This window comes from Phoenix dactylifera, chromosome 1, assembly GCF_009389715.1.
Source record: "Phoenix dactylifera cultivar Barhee BC4 chromosome 1, palm_55x_up_171113_PBpolish2nd_filt_p, whole genome shotgun sequence".
Taxonomy (NCBI): domain Eukaryota; kingdom Viridiplantae; phylum Streptophyta; class Magnoliopsida; order Arecales; family Arecaceae; genus Phoenix; species Phoenix dactylifera.
The window spans coordinates 14,950,260-14,976,084 of record NC_052392.1 but is presented as its reverse complement, the minus strand read 5'-3'; the positions used below and the strand labels follow the sequence as shown (position 1 = coordinate 14,976,084).

The window sequence follows — 25,825 nt, the reverse complement described above, 5'->3', positions numbered from 1 at the left end:
TCGTAGCAAAGTTAGATTAGTAGGTCAACCTAGGACTGAGTCACCTTTGCTCATACGAATTTGAACCAGTCGTTTGAAAAATTTCCTGTCTACGTGAATCCTGAATTGGCGAGGTGAAAAGGTCTTGTTACAGCACGGAATTCTTGTTTAAGCCTGGTGGCATCAATTGCCGGGTCAAAGCCGTAAGGATGAAAGGATTCAAATTTGGTTCATTTTTGTTTTAAGGAGAAATTCTTAGATGAACCATATCTGCCATGAATCTAGAATGAAATGAATCTAGCGTGAAATTATTAAATGGATTCATTCATTTCAATTTCATGCTAGATTCATTTCAACCTAGATCTAATAATTTTTCTATTTCGAGGGATGATTTTGATCTTCCCTCATGCTTCTACCGTTCAAAAAACAAAAAAGAACCCAATTAACCATCCAAAAAGCTTCTCTCAAGTTGAGATGCCTGAGAAAATCTTAATATGGAAATTTCCAAACATACAAACGTATTTGCCCAGACTCAGGGAACAATTTATCCCAACCACCATTGTAGACATGTAGCGCGACCAACCTGGCCAGATCACAAGCAAGAAAAGATCGATGATTTTTCGTACTTAAGAAAAATGCGACAATCTTATAAATACCAGTAAGTACACACAATACAGGACATTTGTGATTTCTCATCCATTACACAGGTGGGGCTTGGTTGACAGGCTCTGAAATCCTTCTTTATATTCTACAAACCTTTACAGAATTGCAGTCCTGACAGAAAAGCAAACTGATAGCTGGAGTATATGTTACTAAACCATGACCATATTTAGGTCGCTTCAAACCGAACTTCTACAACAATCTAAACTAGAAGTCTCGAAGAGCAGTTCTATCATCCTGAGCAGTGCAGCCAGATGTGGCGTGTTAGTTTGAATCCAATCATTCAGGCTTTGGTGAAACTCCTCAAAGGGGGATGGGTTGGCTAAAGTTACAGAACTTGGAAAGGAAATCTGACATGAATAATCAAACTGCATCATAACTTCAACAGAAGCCTGCCATTTTAATGCCAAGCCAACTTAAAGATTAAATATCTTAAATTTATCCAGCCTTTCCCCCAGAAGTGGTAGTTAGGTGATTGATCCACTTGACTGTCACGTATAATTCGCCAGATTCAACATCACGAAGCTTCAAATGAACATCAAGCACAATCTCGCCGTTCATGTGTGTCACGAAGCTGTCAGCCAATAGGCAATTCTCGCTGTTAGGTGCCACTTTCCTCAACGTGGTCTCACCCGTAGTTAGCTTCAGTGCTCGCTTCAACTTTGAAGCTGACACTAGCGGTTGAAGGTCAAGGAAGGCATGACCCATCCTGTCATCCGATTTGAACCGGTCTCTGTCAAACACTTCCTGTGAGAAAAAAAATGAAGTTTCTAACTTGAGTTCGTTTCTTAAAAAACAGGCTCAAAACAACTAAGCAAAATAATATGGAGGGAACTATGACATATTTCATGACATGTATCTAAGCTAACCATTGTTTATCAAATGTATAGTGATATCCAAGATTATACCAACACTCCTGCTCTAATGTAGTTTCTTAGACTTGCTCACATTTAGTAAAGGCAACATGTATTTTGAAGGAACTCCTGCTTTAAAGTAGTTTCTTAGACTTGCTCACATCCAGTAAAGGCAATCAAAAAGTAAATTCAGCTGTTCCATACATTGAAGGTTTTGTCATGATTATCAATGCTCCTCATGTATTTAAACATAGGCAATTTAAGTGCCGTCGGACTCCAAAGAGAGAGAAAAAGGAAAAATCAAATTCTCCAACAAGTTGCGTGATAGCCAAGGGGATCTTTTAGGTCTTTTCAGTGGAAAAGAGATATGTACAACAATCAATGGAGTCAAAACATGTGCAATCCAGGAAAACTGTTCCGTTGTTACGTATATAAGTTTATGCTTTTAAAATAATGTTATATTTATCAAAGGAAATCACGGAGGTATATAATACTCCAATATGGTACCATGAGATCCAAAGTGGACCCAGTTGACACATGATAGTGAGCAAAATTATTATTTATCTTAACAAAGACAGCAATAGAATAGCTGCCACATATTGAATTTTTCTTCAATATATAGCGATACTAGCAAGGCAAGGACAAAATTCTCACATGTCCGTTTTGTTATTACAACCTTCTTTTTTTATGTCTAAGACAAAAAGCTACGCGCAAATTCTAATTGGATCTCGATTGTTCTTAACAGCGATGGCTATTCATTTAAGTCTTCGGGTGGCACCACCAGATCTTCAACAAGGTGGATGCCGTTTGAGTGAATCAAGACAAGTACTCCTAAGACTAGAGTATAGCAGGGTTTACTGACTTCGCGAATGAGTTCCAAGCTTTTTGAAAAGAGTTTGAGCTCGGCCAAAGACTCTTGAAACATCTGTTGGAAGCTTTGGCTTACCCTTTACATAAACAATCTTATGAAACATTGCTTTTTGTAGATTAAGCTATTGTTAAAGTATTTGTTTCTCATCTATACAAGTTCAAACATAGGTCACTATCAAATTCCCATAACATACAAATAACAGTCATTATCTACATAAAATAGCATGGCAACAGTCATTGAAACAATCAAACTTTTAAAAATATTAAACACCATACGAAGTTCAACTTGTCGCACGCTGAATAGCACTTGACTGACCACAGAAAGATTGTAGAATAAAGAACATACCAGTTTTAAGACACCAAGAGGTTCTTTCATGGAGAATGTTAGCTCTTCATTCCAAACAGGATTTAGGCAACTGTTGATGACTTTTGTTTTTGCAGTCTGATCAATAAAAGGAAAGAGTAAGCATAGAAAGAGTGCTGAAGAAACACCTTGGAAAAGTTTTTCCAAGCAAAGCACCAGCTCAAAATAAGAGGGCCTTCCAACGTCAAATTCCATACGGAAAAGCACTAGGTCAAGAAAAGAGGGTTTTCCAATGTCAAATTCAGTATGCAGTCCATCAACACAGATGGCAGAGTAGGCTGGACAGCGGAGCAGTCAAAGCCAAACTGCTGCATAGATATGATTATATCAAAAGTCAGAAAGTCCATACTGGGTTCATCTAATTAAGCCCATGCTGAGTTGAAGTTAGATGACAGGCTGCAGCATAATTCCAAAAGGAAAAATGCTTTGCGGCACCTGTTAAGTGCACATAAAAAGTTCAACAGGTCCACTACTTGCAGCTTGGCAACTCAGTAACCAACCACATCCCTGTTTATTGCGTCGAATCTCCGAGCAAGACCAACCCCGCTTTTTGGCATGGCAGAAGAAACTTTTCATGTGCACATAATTGGTGCTACATAGCGTACTCATTCCAAATGCATCATTGTGAATGCTTCCTGAATTGAAGATGACAGGTGGTCACCAATGTAGAATATGAGATCTGCATCTCACACAGAAGTGGACATGCATGACTTAGAATAGCACGCACAACAATGTTTCTACAAAGGTTGAGTCATATCTTGTGTCTTTTCATCATCATCTTTGTTTTGATCACCAAACATCTTTCTCATGGAGCACAAACACCATTGAAGGATCAAGCAAAGTTTGAAGACCAACTATTAACCTATTACTGACCTTTAAGAACCGGCCCAGAAATTCCAGCCACAGTAACTTAGGCACAAGAGGGTCATGCAATGAAACCAAGAAGGCCAGCTGGAGGTTGGCAAGAGATAGCTCATGCATCTAGGAGCTGGTGTTATCTATAAATCATGCACTTTTATAATCAATGGAAAAAAATATATTAATTAAAATCTCTACAACCTTTACTTTTTGAGTAAAGAAAAAATCTTATTTAAACACCCTAACTTAATCCATGGATGCACAGATTTTATTCCAAAGCAAAGAAGTGCAATGTTAAGAATAAGAAGCCATGCCCACTTCAATTCATTTCATTGAGGAAAGCTCATGCTTAACATAAAATTGAGGTGAAGAAATCCAGGATAAGCATTCTAGTCATAATAATAGCGGGCCGTGATTTACTTGAAACAAGAACATCTTAGCTAGATGCTCCATCATATTATCTTCATTTGCCTGAGATGGTCATTTTCATGATCCATCCAATTTTAGAGGTTCTCAACACATTCATACCAAGATATGTCCTTGACTCAACTTGATCAGGATGATGTCTGATGGGAGTTTCTGCTGCCTAAAGGCAGCATTAAACTCGACGATCTTCCAAAAAAAAAAAAAAAAAAACTCCATGATCATATGGAAGCCCACCAACGTTTTAGGCATTGTAATGGTGCTTAACTGAACCAGGGCAACTTGTCTAGGTGACGAGCAAATCCAAAGGCAAAACATTGCTTTTCATAAAATACAGCTGCAAATAGCTCACCTGATTTCCGACCCCGACCACAACATAAGGATCGCTGCTCAGAAAATCCCGAATAGCCAGATTCCTCCCTTGCACGATGATCACCTTAAGAAGTCCGACATTCTCCTCCATGTTCCCTCTCCTGCCCAAAGATTCAACCTTTGCTAAGATCTCTCCTACTGACCACGAACCAAGGTTGTTAAAAATCACAGCAACCAATACTTTCCTAAACGAACTACTACTTGAAGCATGAATTACACTACTAGTTCTTTCTAGCTTGAAATTTTGAACGAGAACCATCAAATCTAGTTCAAGATTCATAATTTCCAAAAAAATTCATTTCTTCATAAGAGATTTGAACACCCCCCCCCCCCCCTCCCCTTCAAAAAAAAAAAAAAAACAAAAAATCTTTACTCTTTTAAGAAAAACCATCAGGGATTTCTAAGTAAACTAAAAAGATTCTTCTTTTCCCAATTTTTCTCTTGAAATTTTTTAAGTAATAGAGCAAAAACCCTTGATTCCGATACCATACGAGAATTAAATTAATCCAGAAAGAAAAAAATACTTATTAATTTTTCTCTTGATTCCGATACCACTTCAGCTTTCTATCTTTATTCCACAACATACGGATTTTAAAAGTAAAAACTGCAACAGAAAATTTTTCCTCCAAGAGAGAAAGAAACAAGTGGGCAAAAAATCACCATCGAAAACCACTTACCGGCCAAGCCACCTTCGGCAATGGACTTCAAACAGAACCAGGAAAGGTGGGAAAAAAAAGGGGAAAGAAAACAGAAAACCACCTCGGAAGACCACCTGACGGAGAAACCTTCACGGGAGGTGGATTTCTGGCAGCTCCGCGACTTCCTTTGCCACATGCGGCGCCGAAAAGAGGTCATATAAAGAAGGCGAGGGAGAGAGAGAGAGGGAGGTGGGTGGCGGCTTTAACGCAGCGCCGCGGGGACCGGTGATTGCCGGTGACAGAGCGAGGGAAGTGCCCCATCTGGAACCGCCACGTGGTCGGTCGCCGATGAGTAGATGCGGAGACCGGAGACTTTCCAATTCCCACTTCCCCACCGCGTTGTTCAGGAAACAGAGTATACACCGCGTGCGGCCCCTCGCACAGAATTTGAGGCATGTTGGCCCGTGGCACGTGATACTCATGTGAGAGGAAGCAGGTGTGTGTGTTATATTTATTTATTTAAACATGAAATCTTATTACTTGTTGTTGCTGCTGCTATGCAAAGAAAATGTATTTGAATTTTTCTAGTATTATATGATTAGTCTGACATCTTCAAAGGAAAAGAAAAGAAAAATTAGATCAATAGAATAATATAATGCGGAAAAAAAACTAGTTTCCACATTCCAAGGACAGTATCGTCAATTCAGTATGCTAAGAATGACTAAAACTTTTGTGTTTAAGGATAATTCGAGTTGTCAGGAAACTAATATCCATTGCGTGAAGCACTGTTTTTTGACACCTAAATCTGATTCACCATGTTTGACAGTTCACACTTGCGCAGAAGCATATATATTTCTAGCAATCTAAAATCGCTCGCTAGGTCTATAGGAAGCCAAATAGAATCAGGAATCATTTCCTTATTGAATGCTTGAGCTGATGATCTTAACCTACGGAATGCATTAAATGATGGCTACAAAATTATCACTACTTGTGTCTTATCATCATTGGGCAGAGTCATATAGATAACCCAAGTACAGGCACATCCACAAACATATATATAAATACTGGTATTGAAGGTGTCGGTTTTGGTATGATAACTGTAATGCCTGTGTTGCGGGAAACATAATAAGAGAATGAAACCAATCAGACTGAGGCATAAAAATCTCGCTCTTTTTAAGAAGATTCAAGCCCTCTGTGATTGGCAAAGCCTAGAACCCGGTGCAACAGAAAATACTATGACTTGTCTTCTTCAAAATACAACATCCCGATGATCGTCATGCGGCAAGGACCAACTCTGTATAAGTAGTCAAGGCCAAAGCTCTACCAAAGAAATACCCTTCTTTGTCAAGAACTCTCTCAAAGTATTTTTGTGAGTAAAATAAAGTAATATTGTATAAATTTGGAATGAAGGGGGAGAAGGGTTTATAGAGAGTTTGGATCTTTGAATTTATGAAAGTAATTTCCATTCACCTCTCCAAATGCATGAACCCTCCATCTCCCCAAATACACGAACCTTTCATCTCCCCAAATGCATGAACCATTAAATATGTGAACCTCATAAATAATATAAATATTAAACTTTAATATTAAAATGCACTAACATTCCTCCACTCATTTTAATATTAAAACCAAGGTTTAGAGAGATTACTAGGCAAAGAGAGATCATTATGCATCATAAAGGTGTGCTCTGCATTGAACCTCCACTTAATGAAACAACAATCTCTACTCCATAGCCAGTAGTGGTCTTAGACTTGAACTATGACTGCTTGGGGATAAAAATAATTACTGCTCACACATAATAATCCAGGTGTTGGCATGAGCTTATTAGCCAGCACATTACGATTTACGACCTTGCCCAATTGTATGAGCATTTTTGAGAATAAGCCCAATTCTCATAGGAAGCAACCCCACTTCCATGCTCATATAGATGAAATCTGTCAAGGGTGCTCCTATAATACAGACACCCACTCATACGAGCTATAGATTTTTATTAAGAGTCTTGAAAAACTCAATCTCCACAACATTACAAGATAAATGCACCTACATCATAGGGATGGAAAAAATAAATTGTGCATTTCTTTCGACCACCGTATGATTTGTTTTTCTCATTGAACCTAATTCTCAGGATCTTTGGTCCTCAAGTTGGGTATCCTTACATGTGGTTCTTGATTGTATAGGCTTCAGTCCTATCCCTCTTGATGTATTTCAGACCCTTTCTCTTGATGTATTTCAGACCCTTTCTCTTGACAATGCCTTAGTTAGTGGATCTACAAGATTATCACAAGACTTAATATAATCCACATTAATTATGCAGCTGCACAAATAAAATCTTACAATACTGTGTTTTCTTTTGATAGGCCTGGATTTACCGTTATAATAATGGTTTCTTGCTCTACCAATTGTGCAGCAGTGCTATCACAATGAATTATCACAGGTGAAACTGGTTTCTTCCAAAGAGGGATTTCATGCAACAAATCTCTCAACCAGTTTGCTTCCTCACTAGCTGAAGCTAAAGCTATAAATTCAGCTTCCATAGTAGAGTTAGCAATAATAGTTTGCTTTTTAGATTTTCAATATATAACACCACCACTCAATGTAAAAATATAACCAATGGTAGAGAGAGAATCACCTTACAATGTATTCCAATCTGCATCACTAAAACCTTCAAGTACAGCAGGATGCTTTTTATAAAACAATCCATAGTTTTTGGCACCGGATAGATATTTCATAACTCTCTTAATGGCATGCCAATGTTCTCTACCTAGCTTGCTAGTAAACCTGCTAAATACTCCCACTACATATGTAATGTCAGGCCTAGTACAATTAGTTGCATAATGCAAGCTCCTAATAATACTAGCACACTTCTTTTAGTTAATCACATCAATCTTATTTTCCACAGGAAATAAATGAATATTAGCATCAAAAGGAGTAGCAACATGCTTGCAATGAAAATATTTATACTTTCTCAAAATTCTTTCAATACAATGCGACTGATTAGGAAAAATTATATCACAAGTTTTTGAGAATTTTATTCCCAAAATAAAATTGGCCTCACCAAGATCTTTCATTTGAACATGGCTACAAAATATATTTTTTTGTTTCATTTATAACATGCAAACTTGAGCCAAAAATCAATAAATCATCCACATAGAGGCTAACAATAACATGTGCATTTTTTCAAGATTTATAATACATGCACTTATGACATTCATTTGGTTTATAGCCATTCTCAATCATGCAGGAATCAAATTTTTCATGCTACTACTTAGGAGCTTGTTTTAAGCTATACAGGGATTTGTTAAGCTTACACACTTTACTTTCTTGACCATGCTCCACAAAATCTTCACGTTGATCTATGTAAATTTTCTCATCCAAGTTGTCATTTAAAAAATCTATTTTTACATCCATTTGATGAATACTCAGATTATAAATTGCAACCACTGCAATTAATAATCTAATGGATGTAACTCTAGTGACCGGAGAAAATGTATCAGAAAATCAAGGTCAATTTTTTGTTTAAAACCTTTTGCTACAAGCTTGACTTTGAATTTATCAATAGAACCATCAGGTTTTAATTTTTTTTCGGAGGACCAATTTACAATTAATAGTTTTACATTCCTGTGGTAATTCCACTAATTTCTAAGTTTGATTAGAAATTAGAGAATCCATCTCATCAGTAACAACCTTTTTCCAAAAAACAGCATCTGGTGAATTTAAAGCTTCTTGTAAAGTCAAAGGAGTTTCCTCCGTATTAAAAATATAATAGTCAGGGCTAAAATCTTTTTCAACTTTAACTCGTTTACTCCTTCTCAGCTCAACTTCAAGATTTTCATGGTTTTGTAAAGAAGCAGAAAAACTAGGCTCACATAAAATATTTTCTCTAAAATATTGACCCCCATTATTTTTAGTTTTGAAATATTTTTTTTCTTTATGAAAAATAGCATCACCTAACTCAAAAAATACATTATTTTCAATATCCAAAAAACTATAGGTTGTATTGTTTGTTGCATATCTAAGAAAAACACAAGTGGTAGCTCTAATACCCAGTTTTGGTCTTTTAGGATTTGTTAGTCTTACAAAAGCTAAATAACCCCATGTAATGTCTGGGCCCACAACCTACTAGGCCCAATAAGAAATAGGCCCAGTAAGGGGTTTGGACCCAAATTTTTACTGTGGGCAGTGCTACCAGAGTGGCAACCGGGAAGAGGTTGCCACCTCATGCTGAAAAGAGAAAAGATAAGGCCACAACTGGCCGACAGGGGAGGGCCACCTCACGCCCCACGTGGCAAGGCCAGACGCAACGGCAGAGCAAGGGGGGGCAGCTGGAAGCTCCCGAAGCTAAGAGGGCAGGGGGGATGGGACCTCACTGAGGGACCCCCAGCCATGCAGAACCTGGAGCCGCCACCTCAACCCCCTTACTGGCAGCCGATTCCGGCGCGCCTGAGACCGGGGGGGGGCAGCTGTCAGTCCCGGAGCAAGGAGGAAAGGAGAGGATGGGACCTCTCAGAGGAAGCCTCATCCCTTAAACAAATTATATAAGCCTCTGCCGGTAACCTAAAATCAGAGACCCCCTAGAACACAGAGAGCCGAAGCCCTGGAGCCGAAGGCGAAGGAGCCTTGAAGCTCCAAGAGGAAGGAGGGACTACCAGGGGGAAGAACTGCCCAACGGTAACCGGCAAAAATCCAAGTAAGTGGCCCCTTTTAATAAAATTTTAGGGAGTGGAGAAACCCTCTGTGGGGTATTCTCCCCTCTGTTTCAACTATGGGACAGAGAGGAGGAGACCAGCAGAAGGGAGAAGGGTCACGGGCCGGACCCATAGACCCCGGACCGGCCTGAGAACGGCCGCGGCCCAAGGCCAGGCCCGATGACCACTCGGGCCGAGCCGCCTGCAGGGCCCCGCAGCCTCGGCTGCGGCTACTCTAAGGCTCGGGGGGCAGCCCCGGGCCGCCGGTCAGGTCGAGCCGGCAACCGGCGTGGCCACAAGGTCGCCAGCCCCGGCCGGACCACTGCCTCCTCTCCGGCAAGAGGCGGTGGTGCCGGAGGGAAGGACCAAAGAAAAAAAAGGAAGAAGGGAAGAAGAAAGAAAGAAAAAAAAAGAAAAATGAACTCACCGGACCTTGAGGCTTCATCCCCTCCGGCCATGCCTTGCCGTGGACGGAGCGGGTGGAGGCTCTCGGGTATAGCCGGATCCCGACTCATCTCCGAGCCCTTCCCCTCTCCGGCATCACTTCAGAGGGAGGAAGGGCTGGCCTTCCCTTCCGCCGGTGCACCGGGGGGGGGGGGAACCCCCGCCTCGGTTGGAGGATCGGGGGGAGCCTCGTCTCCCCGATTGCCTGCGGGAGAAGAAGGGGAGGAGACAGTGGGTTTCGGAGGGGGACAAAGGGGTCGGAGACTAGGCTTTTCGGCGGAAACAAAGAAGAAAGAAAGATAGAGGGAGAAAGAGAGGGAAAAGGGGAAGAAGGACCGGAGGAGGAGGAAGCCGAGGGTCCCGGCCGGAGGCGAGGGTTACAATAGAGATGAAGGAGAGAAGAGAGAGGGCTTGGGAGCGAGAGAGGATATGGGAGGTTGAGAAGGGAGATTGAAGAAGAAGAAGAAGAGGAGAGGAGAAGAGGAATGGGAGATCGGGATGAAAGAGAGGAGGAGAGGAAGCTTCGGGAAGGAGAAGAAAAGAAAAAGGAGAAGAGAAGAAAAGGAAAGAAAAAGGGAAAGAAAAAGAAAAAGAAAAAGAAGGAAAAGAGAAGAAAAAAAAGAGAAAAAAAGAAAAAAAAAAGAATGAAATGGGTTTAGCCAAATTTGACTAACCCAAGCCCAATTAAACTGGGCTAAGTCTAAATCTGAGCTCAATCAGATTGGGCTAAGTCTGGACGAGCCCAAACTATAAATTGGGTAAAATCCGAGCTAATTTAAGTTCAATAGAAATGGGTCCGAACCCAATTAAGCTGAGTTGGTCTCAGCAGACCTAATTGATTGTGAATCAGGCCCAATTCAAGCCCAATTCAACTGACAGAAGATCGAATTGATCTTGGGCTAACCCTGACTCAGGCCCAAATGAGCCACATTGACCAAATCAGAGGACCCAATTGGCTAGAAAAGGTTGGACCCAATTATAAACGAGGCCCCATCCTTTAATTAAAAACCCAATCAACCCATGTGGACCCAATCTGGTTTTAAATCGAACCCCAAAGGCTTCAAATTGGACTTGGGGTAAATCCTTGGATGGGATCCAAGCAAGTAAGTTCATAGTATGATGAACTAAGAGATTTTATAATAAATAAATGGGAAATAATGTAAACCCTATGATGTTGTTTTAGGTGATTAAGGATTTGTCACCTGGACTTGAGCAATTTGGAAAGCGAATTGATGTAAGTAATCTGTCTTAATCTTATCGTAGATCTTGTATTACGTTTTATAAGATAAACCAGTGTTTTTCATACAATTTGAATTGTATACATGATTTGTGAAGAAAGTAAGTAATCTATTTTAATCTTATTGTGGATCATGTTACTATGTTTGTTAAGTTTTTAAAGTGTTATTCATGCATGATATGTTATGATGGATAAGTAACTTGCAATCATGCATGCAAGTTGGTATAATGAAATACTATCTAGCCAAGAGGCACTATAATGGGCTCAAAGATGCTACTGATCGAATGCAACTGAGCTGGCCTTGCTAGTGGCCGAGAATGACTAAGCTGGCCTTGCTAGTGGCCAAGAATGACTAGCTGGCCCCGCCAGTGGCCGAATGGACTTCGCAGTAGCATCCGAGAGAATGGACCACGGCATGCCGGGGGCACGGTTTCATATGCATACTTTATGAAAATGATATTTGAAGCATGATCATGAGGCTCATTTCAGAGCCTGGGTACATGAGGCGGGTGTTTCCAAATCCTGCAGATGCGTTTTGGAGAGAAGCAAAGTCGGTGAGGGGTGAAGGACGCTTGCGTGAAGCCCTGGAACCGGCCAACATCTGGCAGGGGAACCCCGTGTTTCCCCCTCATGTGGGCCTGATAGTCACGTGCCCTGCGCAGGCGGGCCGTGACATTTATGAACATGCCTGGCCAAAGCATACATTGTTTTACAACGGATTTTTGAATATATCCTTATGAAATGTTGTATTTTGCTAAAACCGCTATCTCCTTTAAATGATGCTAATCGCATGAATTCTTATGTTTTATGAAAATTCTGTTTGACTGAAAATACTGCTTTGTTTTCCAAGCATACATATTTTGTCATGATAAATTGTGAGATAATACGCATGTCAGCTTCTCAAACCCTGCATAAACATGGTTACCATTATGTTCGATCCGGTAAGATTATGTATGATTACTTACTGAGCCGTGTAGCTCATATCCGTTCATTTATTTTTTCTTTCAGATCCTCACCACTGATAGCTGCCAGAGACACGTTAATTTGGTATCAGAGTTTCTTTCTTTTGGGGTAAAGCAAGTATACTTTTGTGTACATAAACTACATAGAAGCTCTGTATTTGGGTACTGACCAGCATGTTGTACTAAGAATGCTTTCATATGAAAAGATTTGGTTGGTTTGACTACCCTGTTACCCAGGTATGAGGCTGCGTGCTATTGTGGGCGGTAGTCGACAATAGCACGGCCGTGTCACGGATCCGGGTCCGGGGCGTGACACCCCAGACCCTCAAATATCCCAAAATTGGCTTATACCCTTACCACAACTCAAAAGGAGTGAGTTTCATTTTCTTATCAAGCACCCTATTCATTATATGACATGTAGTCAAAATTGCCTTACCCCAAAGATTTAAGAGAGCATTTGAGTCAATCAATATGGCATTTGTCAAATCAATCAAAATTCTATTTTTCCTCTTAGCTACACCGTTAGATGCAGGAGAGTATGGAGGAGTAGTTTCATGGACAATTTTCAAAGATTGCACAAAAGTGTTAAAACCCATAAGTTCATACTCACAGCCTCTATCATTTCAAATTTTTTTAATTTTTTGACCAAATTGATTTTCAAGTTCTTAGAGGAAATCTTTGAATCTTTCAAAAGCATCACTTTTATTTTTCAATAAGTAAACATAAGTATATTTTGCAAAATCATCAATAAAAGCGATAAAATATCTATTTCCTCCACGGGTTAAAATTTCTTCAAATTCATAAAGATCAGTATGAACCAGTTCTAACAATTCAGTTTTTCTTTCAACACTTTTATGAGGCTTCTTTGTGATTTTTGCTTGACTGCAAATTTTACATTTTTCAAAATCTTTTGTCAGTCTCGAAATTAGTCCCAAACTACTCATGATTCCCATGTATCTACTGTTTATTTGACATAAACGAGAATGCCAAAAATTCACAGAAGAAAGCATATAAACAGAATTAGATGATGCTTTATTATTCTCAATATTCAACTTAGACATCCCATCACAAGCATATCCTTTGCCCACAAATATTCCATTTTTGGTAATTATATATTGATCAGATTTCATAGTTTGTTTGAAGCCAGCTTTATTGAATAGAAAACTCGACATCAAATTCCTTCTCATAGATGGAGCATGAAGCACATCTTTCAAGAGTAGCACACATCCGGAGATAAATTTCAGCTCAACCTCACCACACCCAAGGACCTTTGTTTGGCTAGAATCACCAAGCGTAATGGTCTTCTCATCCTTGAAGGGAGTGTAGTTCTTGAACCAATTTCTATCATAGTAAACATGCCTATTGGCATCAGAGTCCGCCTACCATTCTTCAACACACTGAACCATATAGATGTTTGTAATCATTGCTACAAGAGGCTCCTCGGTTACATTTGCTTGAGGAACAAGCCGTTGTTTCCAAAATTTGCGAGTTCGAGCAATATGCCCACTTTTGCCATAGACAAAACATGTACCGAAAAAATAGTTTTGTGAGGGGGCGGGGGGGGGGGGGGGGGGGGGTGGGGGAGGGGGGTATTTGGTTCTTATTTTTCTGACTCGAGTTTCTCCTACCATGAGGTTTGCCATGAAATTTCATATTTTTTCTCTTTAGCTTCAAGTGACTATTTTTAGGAAAATGATCACTAGGCCAAGCATTATTTGAAGCAATTAAATTTACCTTGGTGGTGGAATGTTCATTACCCTCTTGTTAATTAGTGCATCTTGGCCTCGAACTTCCTCCTCCACTCGGATGCGAGTGATCGAGGTATCTAGGGACGTCTCCTACTTGTGGTGCATAGATTTTTGAAATTTCCTCCATGATGGTGGTAGCTTGTCAATAATACCAGCCATAATCAGGTTGTCCCCAATTTTGATGCGTTTAGATCTAATCTCTGCAACGTTCATTTGAAAATGTTGTCCGTGCTCAACAACAGATTTTCCATCCACCATTTAAAAGCAAAAAAATTGGCTTGCTGCATATTTCTTTGTGCTAGCTTCTTCAGTATCGTACTTATTCTGTAAAGCTTTTCAAATGCTCTTTGTAGAAGAGTAAGTAGTATTGTAATAATCATAGAAATTATTGGTAAGGCAATTTAAGAGATAACATCGACAATTATACTCATCTCTGGTATATTTGTCTACTTTCTCTTGATGAGCTTGATACTCTTCATCCATCATCTCATTGGTTGAGATCTTAGTTGGATTTTTCTCGGTGAGAATGTAGAAAACATTGAGAAGACTCAAAGAGAACAACACCTTGCTTTTCCATCTCTTGAAGTGGGCTCCCTTGAAATGGAAGGGCTTGTTAAGATCTCTAACATTACCATTGTGCTTCTTAGGGATTGGCTCCATTTCTCTGAATCTCCTTAAAATTGTTGGGGAAAATACAATAAGAGGACGAAACTAATCGGATTGAGGCACGGAAATCTCACTCTCTTTAAGGAGATTCAAGCCCTATGCAGTTGGCAAAGCCTAAAACCCGGTGCAATAGAAAATACGATGACTTGTCTCCTCCATAATACAACAACCTAACAATTGTCATATGGCAAAGACCAACTCTACACAAGTAATCAAGTCCAAAGCTCCACCAAAGAAACACCTTTCTTTGCCAAGAACTCTCTCAAAAATATTTTTGTGAGTAAAATGAAGTGATATTGTATATATTTGGAATGAAGGGGGAGAAGGGTTTTTATAGAGAGTTTGGATCTTTAAATTTATGAGAGTAATTCCCATTCATCTCCCCAAATACATCAACCTTATCTCCCCAAATACATGAACCATTAAATATGCGAACCTCATAAATGATATAAATATTGAAATACGAGCATTCATTATGATCCATCTTGAATAGCACAAATGTGGTACATGATCCCATATATTTAGTTCAACAGGAATTTACTTTTTTCAGTAGCTTCATTCTAGAAGAATGCATTAATGATTATAGGGAGATGCATGTTGACAGAATCATGAGGGGCATCAGAAATAGATTATTTATAACGCACCCTTCGATTATTAACAACTTAAAGTAACTTCATTTAGATAGAAATACTTGAATTTTCAGGAAAAATAACAGCAATATATATGGACTGCATTGTCTTTGTACTTACATTACAATTTGGTTTGACAAAATCATTGGTTATCAAGAATTCAGCTCTCTCTCCATTTATGAGTCACTCAAAGTAGTTGGAAGTAAATAAACTTGATTAGACATTACCATATAATGAAATGTGTTTGATTTCTAAGAGAATGTGCTGAGCTAATACGAGAGCAGCATAAAAGAGAAAAATGCAGCCTTAGCAATCAAAAGCAGCTACACCATATATCAGGAAATATGCACAAATAAATATGATCACATTAAGATGATTATTAGCATCCTATCTGATTAGATTTTCAAACTGCCTAAAGTAGCACATATGTGACACCTTGATGATAACATAACTGCAAATTATTCACTATACTAATGATAGGGTTAAACAGCATCACAGGAACCAGTTTCATTTCAATGTTTAGATAGCTTATTCACCAGCAGTCTCTTAAACCTATCAGGTATTGCCAAGCACTGTAAAAACAGAATAGCACATTAGCTTGCAAACCAGATAAGAACTACGATTACAAGATCTACTAGGACAGACAAATATCTGCAAATGTTAAGACTCTTAGCTCAAAAGGGACTCCTGTTGCTTGGTTTTGTAATGCTTGGACCATCTAGGGATGAGACTTTTGTTTACCAGAAAGAGGAAAAATAAAACACCATATTTGTGTTGCCCTCTGCTGCCCACTACCGCTGCCTCACCGGAACACCATGACCAACCACCAGTCCACCCTCCGGCTTCTCCCTATTTACCGAGAAAGAAGAAAAGGAGGAGAAGAATGAGGAGGAGAGAGAGAACCATCCCTCTTTTTCTCTCTCTTAATTTCTCTCTCTTCTCTCTCCACTTTCTCTCTAATTTCTCACTCTAGAAGATCTATGCAACCTAGTATCGGTTCCCGTCGACCTGATCTACGAATCCGAGTTCCAAGTTGACCTCCATAAAGGGCTCTGTTCTGCCCTAGTGCCCGAGCTGCCTACTGGACTGATCACCCTAGCCTTGTTGAATGTCTTTGAAACCTTCATTGACGAATTATGTTGATTAACCTTGGCTCTGATCGAGTCTATGCCCTATGATTTATTGATCGAATCATTTAGGCCTGACTCACCAAGAACTGCCGAACACTGTCATCCGACCAACCGTCTTTTTTTTATTTATTTTAATTTGAATAGAAATTGATCTCGCTTTGATGTTTTTAATAGAGTTAACTGAATCACCTAGTAAAGTTTGACAGCTTAAGACGAAAGAAGTAACTAAGTCTTATACTATTTTCTAATTTTCAAATTTCTACTTATTTTATGGTATTATGAAAAATAAGAAAATAGTGTTAAATACCGATGATATCATGTTTTCTTAAAATTAAGGATCAAACATACGATATTATGAAACTCATGACTTATTGCAAATTAATGGATCCATGGTTGTTTTACTGTGAACTCCATGTTTATGAAATTATATTTTTGTTATGAAAAGAAGAATTTCATGATTATTCTACTGTTAAATGCTTATTTATGGGCTATGAACTCTATAAAGTCATTTAATATTTTATTCATGTATGATTCAAAAAAGCATGATTCAAGAAATATAACTTAAAAAAAATTATCTTAATGACTATGACAAAAAGGCTCTCAGATAGCTATGCATGGCCTTTGAAAGTGGGGTAGATAGACATTCAGTTTTATACGACCATAGCAGCAAAGGTAATAGTAGTTGGCATACGACCATACCAGCGGGTAATAGTAGTTGGCATATAGCCATGCCAGCAGATAATAGTAATTGGCATATGACTCTCCTAGTGGATAATAATGGTTAGCATATGATACTGCCAACGGGTAATAGTAGTTGGCATACGACCCTGCCAGCAGGTAATAGTAGTTGGCATACGACCCTACCAGCGGATAATAGTAGTTGGCATACGATCCTGCTAGTGGGTAATAGTAGTTGGCATACAATCCTGCTAGCGGGTAATAGTAGTTGGCATACAATCCTACCAACAGATAATAGTAGTTAGCATATGACCCTGCCAGCGGGTAATAGTAGTTGGCATACGACTCGGATAATAGTAGTTGGGGTTTGTCAATTACGTCTCTGTCACGAGTATGATAATGATCTTAGCATTTAGTCTGAGAGTAGAAATTTGATCGATGATATGGTTAATGGTAAATGATTTATGATCACAATTATGCTATACACCAGGAACCATGTTTATGAACTATCAATGATTTATGCATGCATGATTGGTTTTATGACTTGTTTTAATATACTGTACTATAAAATGCTTTATTTTATAATATCTATTATTTTTTTTAAATGATACATTGACATGCAAAAACTTATGCTTGATCTGATAAGATAGTGGAAGATTTATTTACTGAGCTGTGTCGCTCATATATCTTAATTTTTTTTTCTCTCTCCAGACAAATAGGATCGATAGGAACCAAGGATGGTTCAAGCTTGAAGTTCGCGCTAGCAAGCTTGTTGATCTATATAGCAGAGCAAACTAATTTTTCAGTTGATTATGAAATTATAGTTAGTGATTGTTTAAAAAATAAGGATTATGGGTTTGGTATTTATATTTAAATTTAGACGCTCTAAACCAATTTTGGTTTTATTTAATGGATGATGAAATTGGACTTTTAATTATTATATGGTGTTTGTGATGGCGCGTTCTCGTGGGCTATGTCGCTCGGTAGCACGACCATGTCATATTTTGGATCTGAAGCTTGAGAGTACCAGACTTCATACATGTGTGACACGATCAACTCCAGTCAGTTTAGTCATACCATACAATTGCTTCCAAAAATATGACCAGGAAATGAACTTAATTGAATGATGTTACGCTACTTGACTCACGTATCATCTGATCACCAACCCAACAATGCATTCACCAAAGTAAGTCATGCACGGTTGCTTCAATTCATCAAGCATAAAAAGCTATAAAAGACTTCAAGTCGTTATAACCAAGTAACCTCAATCAATTTTGACTTCATACAATTGGCTGGATATTGCACTCTCATTGCAGTCAGAAACAATCTCCTGAACGGTCGGTCATCGGAGTAGTTGAACTAAAAGTGAGGCATGGCTTTTTCCTAGGCACGGACATGGGCTCTGCCACAGAGTTGGCTGGATTGGCAGGTGGAACACGGCGGTGCCGGAGCTGGACGACGATGGGTTGCCGGTGTCTCGGTTGAGGCCGATGGCGCCGTTTCTGAGATAGGAGTCACCGAGGAGGGTGAAGTAAGAAAATGGAGTTCTTGGAGGAAGGGAGGAGTAAGAGTGCCAGGAGGAAGGGAAATCAAACCTTATGTTCTTGGAGGAGGCTGGGGTTGGGAGGAGTAAGAGTGCCAGGAGAAGGGAGAGGGAGAGGAAGAGGAAGGCTCTTGGAGGCGAATCCATGGAATGCGAGCAAGAAAATGGCGCTGAGATTAGCAAAATCTCAAAGCTGGTTGGAACTCAAAGGGATAAAGAAAGGGTTTCTTGGAGTGGTAGGATTCATGGAAGAAACGAAGTCGGGATTTGGGAAAATCTCAAGAAGGGGAGAAACGGGGGTAGAGACAGACACAGGGAGATGGGCGAGGGGTTAGGGTTTAACGGTTGGGAAAAGGGCGCGCCGGGATGTTTGATAACTCGGGGGTTTAACCGTTTAACGGCTATAAGAAACTTTTGGCACTGAGTTACGATCGATATTAGATAATACTACAGGGGCTATTTTACATAATTCCCTAAATTTATCCTCCACCTCCATTATGTTTGTTTGGTTCGAGTACGTAGCTGCCATTTTAGCTAATCTATGTGCAGCAACCAAAGAAGAAATACCGAGACCATCCATCAAGAGTTGCTTGAAAGTTTACATGCCATGAGATTAAATGCACCAGAACTTCCTTGCCGCAGAAAACTTCTTATAGACTATCAAGATGGTTCAAAATGGACTTAGGTATGACAGTATTAGCCACTATTAGAAAACCAGCTTTGGGGCAAGCACTGAATTTATAAGAGCAACCTTGCCCATCATAGAGAGGCATTGAGCCTTCCATCCTTCCATCTCATCATTCACTCTTTGCTTCAATCTCTTAAAATCAAAGACCAGGCATACACTCAAGTAATTCCAGACTGCTGCTGATTCAAGCATGGCTTTGGCTACTCGTACACAATCACCCGTAAATCATAAATGTGAAGTAGGCTCGATCTGCCGCATAGGTTGATAAGCTGTCAAATTATTATGCTGTGCTGCCAAATTAAGATGATAACGGGCAACCTTGACACAATCTAGTAGAGTAATGAAAGTAGACATTTGGTTACCCTTAAACTAGTAGTGAGAATGAGATTTTCTTGTGCGAGTGCTTCAACTGGCTGGTTTCCATGATAATTGGATTAAATGTATTTTTGGCTGCATTGAAAGATATTCATTCAACTCCCTTCATAGCCTAACACAACTTTATCTCTTCACATTTCGATTGGGCAAAAAAAGATATTCATTGTAAGTTCCATTTATCATACGTTCGTCTCGGTAATTGGCCTACAGAAATGTATCTCGACAAATAGTGGCATGCATGGCTACGTTTCCTAATACTCAGCATGCCCGGCCATAGCTAGGTTACAATGGTTACTTTTAAATAATTTCATTTTAACTACGATTGGTTTTTATTATTAAACATTTTGTGATTAGCTAAACAAGAAATATTAAAAGAGTGCAGCAATAATATACTCCCCAAGGATCTTCTGGGAACATCGTTCTATTCCTATTTTAACTTCAGCCTTGCAATCAAACACATCTCCAATCTCTTATATGACCTGTTTGCTATTGTAAACGGTAAATTCCTAATCAGTCTGCTTCAAAAGATTCGTGCTTAATTTCAAAGGGCTTAAATAAGTTTCAGGGCAGGGTGGTGCTCTTCGGTCTTCTACGTTTCAAAGCTTTGACGGCCAGTTGCAAGCATTGCACAGAAGGGCGGTTAGCATGATAAACATCTCAAATCTTCCATTGGGTGAGGAATAGGATATATTTGAAGCCCAACTTCACGGGAAAAATCCAGCACATTGCATTAATATATATATATATATATATATATAACAATAGTCTTACGTTTCTTTCAGACCATATGAATGGACAAATCCTTCCACATCTATACTCATATACAATACTCAGGATGGGATTGGGATGCAGTTTCAGCTAGCAAGAATGGACTCCAAATAGAAATTATACCACATTCAAAATGGTTGTCAAATCATCTTCTCAAGTTTGTCTAGTTGTTTCACTCTTTTCATGGATATGATCGCTAACGTTAAGAAAATACCTGCATGTTAGCAATGGAGTGGTGATTAAGTTACACCTATTGGAATATAAAAAGAAATATTTCTCTAGAGAGGAAAGGATGAAGAGGTGAAATACTTCAAAATTTTTATTCACTTTGGCTCTTACCTCTTACAAAAACCACAAGACTTACATAGAATTTATAGGACTCCTAGGTACACATAAAAAACCCAAATATATGAACCATCTAAATGCACATTGAAAACCCAAATAAATACACATTGAAAGCCCAAATACATGAACCACCTAAATGCACCTTGAAAACCCAAATGAATACATATTGTAAACCCAAATACATTAATAACCTAAATGCACATTGAAAATCCAAATGAATGCACATTGAAATTCCAAATTCATGAACCATTACTCACAAGGTGACCCTTCATATTTTCATAAACCTCCCAAGAGACATTTATTAAGTTTATTTTCTCAACACCCCCCTTTTAACTTAATTCCTCGTAACTCCAAGCATCATCCTCAACTTGCTAAAAGTGTCATACTTGAGAGCCTTCGTAAAAATATCTGCAACTTGATCATGGGTCTTCACATACTTCATTTGCACTTCGTTCTTCACAATGCAATCTCTAAGGAAATGATACCTCGTATCTATATGCTTGCCTCTATCATGAAAAATCGGATTCTTCACCAATGCAATGGCCGACTTATTGTCAACAAAAATCTCCGTAGCCTCCTCTTGTTGCATTTGTAACCCCTTCAACAATCTTCTTAACCATATGGCATGACAAACACAAGATGCAGCGGCAACATATTCAATTTCATATGTAGAAAGTGTCACAATTGGTTGCTTCTTCAAACTCCAAGTAAAAGCCGTATTTTTCAATTAGAAAACAAAGCCGATAGTGCTCTTCCAGTCATCCATATCTTCGGCCCAATCATTATCACTATATCCGCAAGCTTAAATTTATTAGAAATAAATAAAGCAAGCCAAAAATAATTGTACCTTTGATATAATGAAGAATTTGTTTTGCTGTTTTGAAATGTGTCATGCTTGGTGACTCCATAAACCGACTAACAAGCCCAACTCCAAAAAGTATGTCCGATCTTGTACAAGTTAGGTATTTCAAACTTCCAACTAGACTCTTGAAGGTTGTAGAGTCTACCTTTTCTCTTTCTTCATGCTTAGACAATTTGACTACGTATTCCACCGGAGTGCTCATGGATTAACATCTTCCATCTTGAACCTCTTAAGGATCTCCTTGGCAAAACCTTCTTGGAAAATAAAAATTCTATCTTCCATTTGTTTGATCTCAATGCCAAGATAATAAGACACGAGACCAATATCCGTCATTTCAAATTCTCTAATCATAGCTTGCTTAAACTCTCCAAACATACTTGTATTATTACCCGTAAAAATCAAATCATCAACATATAAGCAAACAAGCAAAATATCTCCATTTTCATGCACCTTAGCATACAGAGCATACTCATGTGGGCACTTGATAAACCCATTCCCTTAGAAATACTTGTCAATCCGACTATTCCAAGCCCTTGGCACTTGCTTCAAATCATACAAAGCTTTCTTCAATTTCAACAATTTATCTTCATGGCCTTTGATCATATAGCCCAAAGGTTGTTCAACATAAACCTCTTCCTCAAGAATGCAATTCAAGAAAGCCAATTTGACCTCCATTTGATAAATCTTCCACTTCTTTTGAGCCGCAAGTGAGATTATCATTTGGATGGTCTTCAACCATGCAACGGCAGCAAACACTTCATCATAGTCAATTCCCGGACGTTGTCTATATCCCTTGGCTACCAATCTTGCCTTGTATCTCTCCACTTCACCCTTAGCATTCTTTTTTTCTTTGAAAATCCACTTCACACCAATGGGCTTTTGACCTTCTGGCATGGTTGCCAACTCTAAAGAGTCATTCTTCTAAATCGACTTGATCTCCTCATCCATGGCAATTCTCTACTTTTATCTTTTACTGCTTCTTCAAAAATTATGGGCTCACAATCAGCAAAGTGACAAAAAGAGTTAGATCATTTTGATTCTCTGTTACCTCATATATTTCACTTAGTCTTCTCATTTTTTCTGGCCTTGAATTTGGTTCTATTGAGAATGAAGATGAAGATGAAGATGGTGTAATAGGACTTATTGGTGATCTAGGAGGTGTTGTGGGCTCTTAAACTTCACTTCTTTGCTCCTCATCACGGAATGGAAAGAAATCATACCTTCCATATCTTTATTACTCCAATCCTTTGAATCTTCTTCATTGAACTCTACATCTCTACTAATAGTTGCCTTCCCAACACTTGAATTGTAGAGCTTGTAGCCTTTGGAACGTTGATCATATCCAATGAAGATGTGCTTCTTGCTTTTATCATTGAGCTTAGAACTCTCTTGATCGGGTACATAAACATAGCAAATGCTCCCAAAAATTCTTAAATGGGAAACATTTAGCTTTCTTCCACTCTATGCTTCTTGAGGAGTTTTGTCCCATAGGCTTCTTGTTGGACACTAGTTGGATAAGTACACCGCACAATCGACCATTTTTACCCAAAATTCTTTCGACATCTTCTTTGTCCTCAACATGCTTCAAGCCATATTGAGAATGCTCCTATTCTTCCTTTCGACAACACCATTTTGTTGTGGAGATCTTGGAACAGTCAAGAACCGCCAAATGTCATTTGCTTCAAAAAAACTCATTAAACTTGTTAGAAATAAACTCCCCCCCCCTTTATCCATTCTCAAAGCTTTAATACAATAGCAACTTTTCTTTTCAACAAGTACTTTAAATTTTTTAAAAGCACCAAATACTTTAGATTTTTCTTTCAAGAAATAAACCCAAGTTTTTCTACTAAAATCATCAATAAAGAGAAGAAAATACCGATTGTTACCAAGCGAAAAAGGCTTGATTGATCTACAAATATCGGCATGAACAAGTTGAAGTGGCTCACTTGCTCTTAAAGTAGTTTTCCTTGGAAAGCTCTTTAGAATTATTTGCCAACAAGACATCCTTTACATAGTTGATCGATTGGTCAATAAACAGCAACCCCTTCAACATCCTTTTTTGAGCCAGCAACTTCAAGCCTCCAAAATTCACATACCCAAGCCTCAAATGCCAAAGCCAAGAAAAATCTTTCACGCAAGTCTTAAGACATTTAGCAACAACAATTTGGATATCAAGCAAAAACATCATATTCTTTATCATAGGCACCTTAGCAATTACATTCTTTCTATCATCTTGAAATAAGAGACTACGATTTTTCATATGAACCTCGTATTTCTTCTCCAAAAGTTATCCCAAACTCAAAATATTACTTTTCATACTCGGAACATAATAAACATTACTCATAAGTTGATGGCTACCATTTTTCATACGAATTAAAATCGTACCTTTGCCTTCAATTAGAACTTTAGAGTTATCTTCAAATGTGACAAACCCAATCATTGATTTGTCAGTCTCTACAAACATGTTTTTATCTCCACACATGTGATTGTTTGCGGCATTATCAAGATACCACAAATCTTTCTTGCTTCTTCTTCTTTGTAGGCTAGCAACAAAGTGACCTCTGCTTCTTCATTCTCTACATAATTAGCTTTTTCTTCAACATTGCTAGAAGAACTCCAACACTCCCGAGCATAATGCTCATTCTTTTAGCAATCGTAACACCGAACATTGGACTTATCATTTTGTCTAGAGCAGTTTCCTCTACCACATTCTCTTGAGGAATGCCATCTTTCTTCATTGTTGGAGTTTTGATTGTCTTGTCCACCTCTTCCTCTTCCTCCTCTCCCTCGACCTTGTCCACATCCTCTTCCTCGTTGACTTTTCTCACGCTCCCCTTCCTTCTCCTTCACCGAGAGCTTGGTGGCTAGAACTTGCTTGATTGGCTCCTCCTGCTTGTTGACTCTCTTCATGGGCTTGTAATAAACCCATAAGTTGATCAACCGTCATAGTCTCCAAATCTTTGGACTTCTCGATGGCCACAATGATATAATCGAACTTCGAATGCAACGAGCAAAGAATCTTCTCAATGACCCAAACATCCTCCAATATTTCTCCATACCTGTTCATTTGATTCGCTATGGCCAACACCTTCCGAAAAAAATCGCAATAGACTTAGATTCTTGCATTCGTATACCTTCAAAATTTTCTCGTAATATTTGAAGGTGCACTTTCTTCACTTAATCAACTCCTTGGTAGGAGTTTTGTAAGATCTCCCATGCTTGCTTGGCGGTGGTCACATTAGCCACTCTCGAACATGGCTTCATCCAAACATTGATGGATAAGAGTGAGAGCTTGTTGGTCCTTGTTCCGGATTTTCTGCAGAGCCTCCCTTTGAGCAAGACTCATCGTAGCTTTTTCATGAGGCTCCTTATAGCCTCTATATACGATCTCCCACACATCTTGCGATCCAAGCAAAGCCATCATACGAATGTTCCAATTCTCATAATACCATCTCTAGGATCAAGAAACTGAAGCTCTAATACCAGTTTGTTGGAATATAGAAAGAAATATTTTTCTAGAGAGGAAAGGATGAAGAGGTGAAATACTTCAACATTTTTATTCACTTTGGCTCTTACCTCTTACAAAAACCACAAGACTACTTAAAATTTATAGGTTTCCGAGGTACATATAGAAAACCCAAATGCATGAACCACCTAAATGCACATTGAAAACCCAAATGAATACACATTGAAAATCCAAATACATGAACCACCTAAATGGACATTGAAAACCCAAATGAATACACATTGAAAATCCAAATATATTAATAACCTAAATGCACATTGAAAACCCAAATGAATGCATATTGAAAACCCAAATTCATGAACCACTACTCTCAAGGTGACCCTTGGTATTTTCATAAACTTCCCAACAGACATTTATTAAGTTTATTTTCCCAACAAAACCAACTCACTTTCAGATCAAAATGAACAGAAGAAAATCATCTTGGGTGGCTGTATTTGAATACTACAGCCAAACCTGAGCAAAATATGGAGAATTTATTCTTACAATGTCTGCAACCCCATAAATGTACCTATAGGCTATGG

At 38.8% G+C, this 25,825-nt stretch overlaps 2 protein-coding genes across 5 annotated transcripts in view; both read right to left on the bottom strand.

Annotated features, from left to right (window-relative positions):
* Nucleotides 1-595: 595 nt before the first annotated feature.
* LOC103698074 (protein C2-DOMAIN ABA-RELATED 11-like) lies at nucleotides 596-5,410 on the bottom strand. Of its 4 annotated transcripts, none has more exons than XM_017840804.3 (4): nucleotides 5,058-5,410; nucleotides 4,361-4,518; nucleotides 2,710-2,805; nucleotides 596-1,386 (listed from the first exon to the last, which is right to left on the bottom strand). In XM_017840804.3, the coding sequence occupies exons 1-4, from the start codon at nucleotides 5,233-5,235 to the stop codon at nucleotides 1,078-1,080; spliced, it is 741 nt and encodes a 246-aa protein (XP_017696293.1). In that variant the 5' UTR covers nucleotides 5,236-5,410; the 3' UTR covers nucleotides 596-1,077. The 4 variants fall into 4 exon arrangements, with proteins under 4 accessions (XP_017696293.1, XP_008778261.1, XP_008778262.1 ...); XM_008780039.4 differs by having other exon boundaries at nucleotides 4,361-4,481; nucleotides 5,058-5,409; XM_008780040.4 differs by having other exon boundaries at nucleotides 4,361-4,481; nucleotides 5,140-5,409.
* A 15,067-nt stretch (nucleotides 5,411-20,477) lies between these two features.
* LOC103723802 (protein ACTIVITY OF BC1 COMPLEX KINASE 7, chloroplastic-like) overlaps nucleotides 20,478-25,825 on the bottom strand; it is a 41,037-nt gene continuing 35,689 nt past the window's right edge. Inside the window, 1 exon segment of the mRNA XM_008814840.3 lies at nucleotides 20,478-20,785. Within this exon segment, the coding sequence (XP_008813062.1) occupies nucleotides 20,712-20,785 (74 nt within the window). The 3' untranslated portion in view covers nucleotides 20,478-20,711.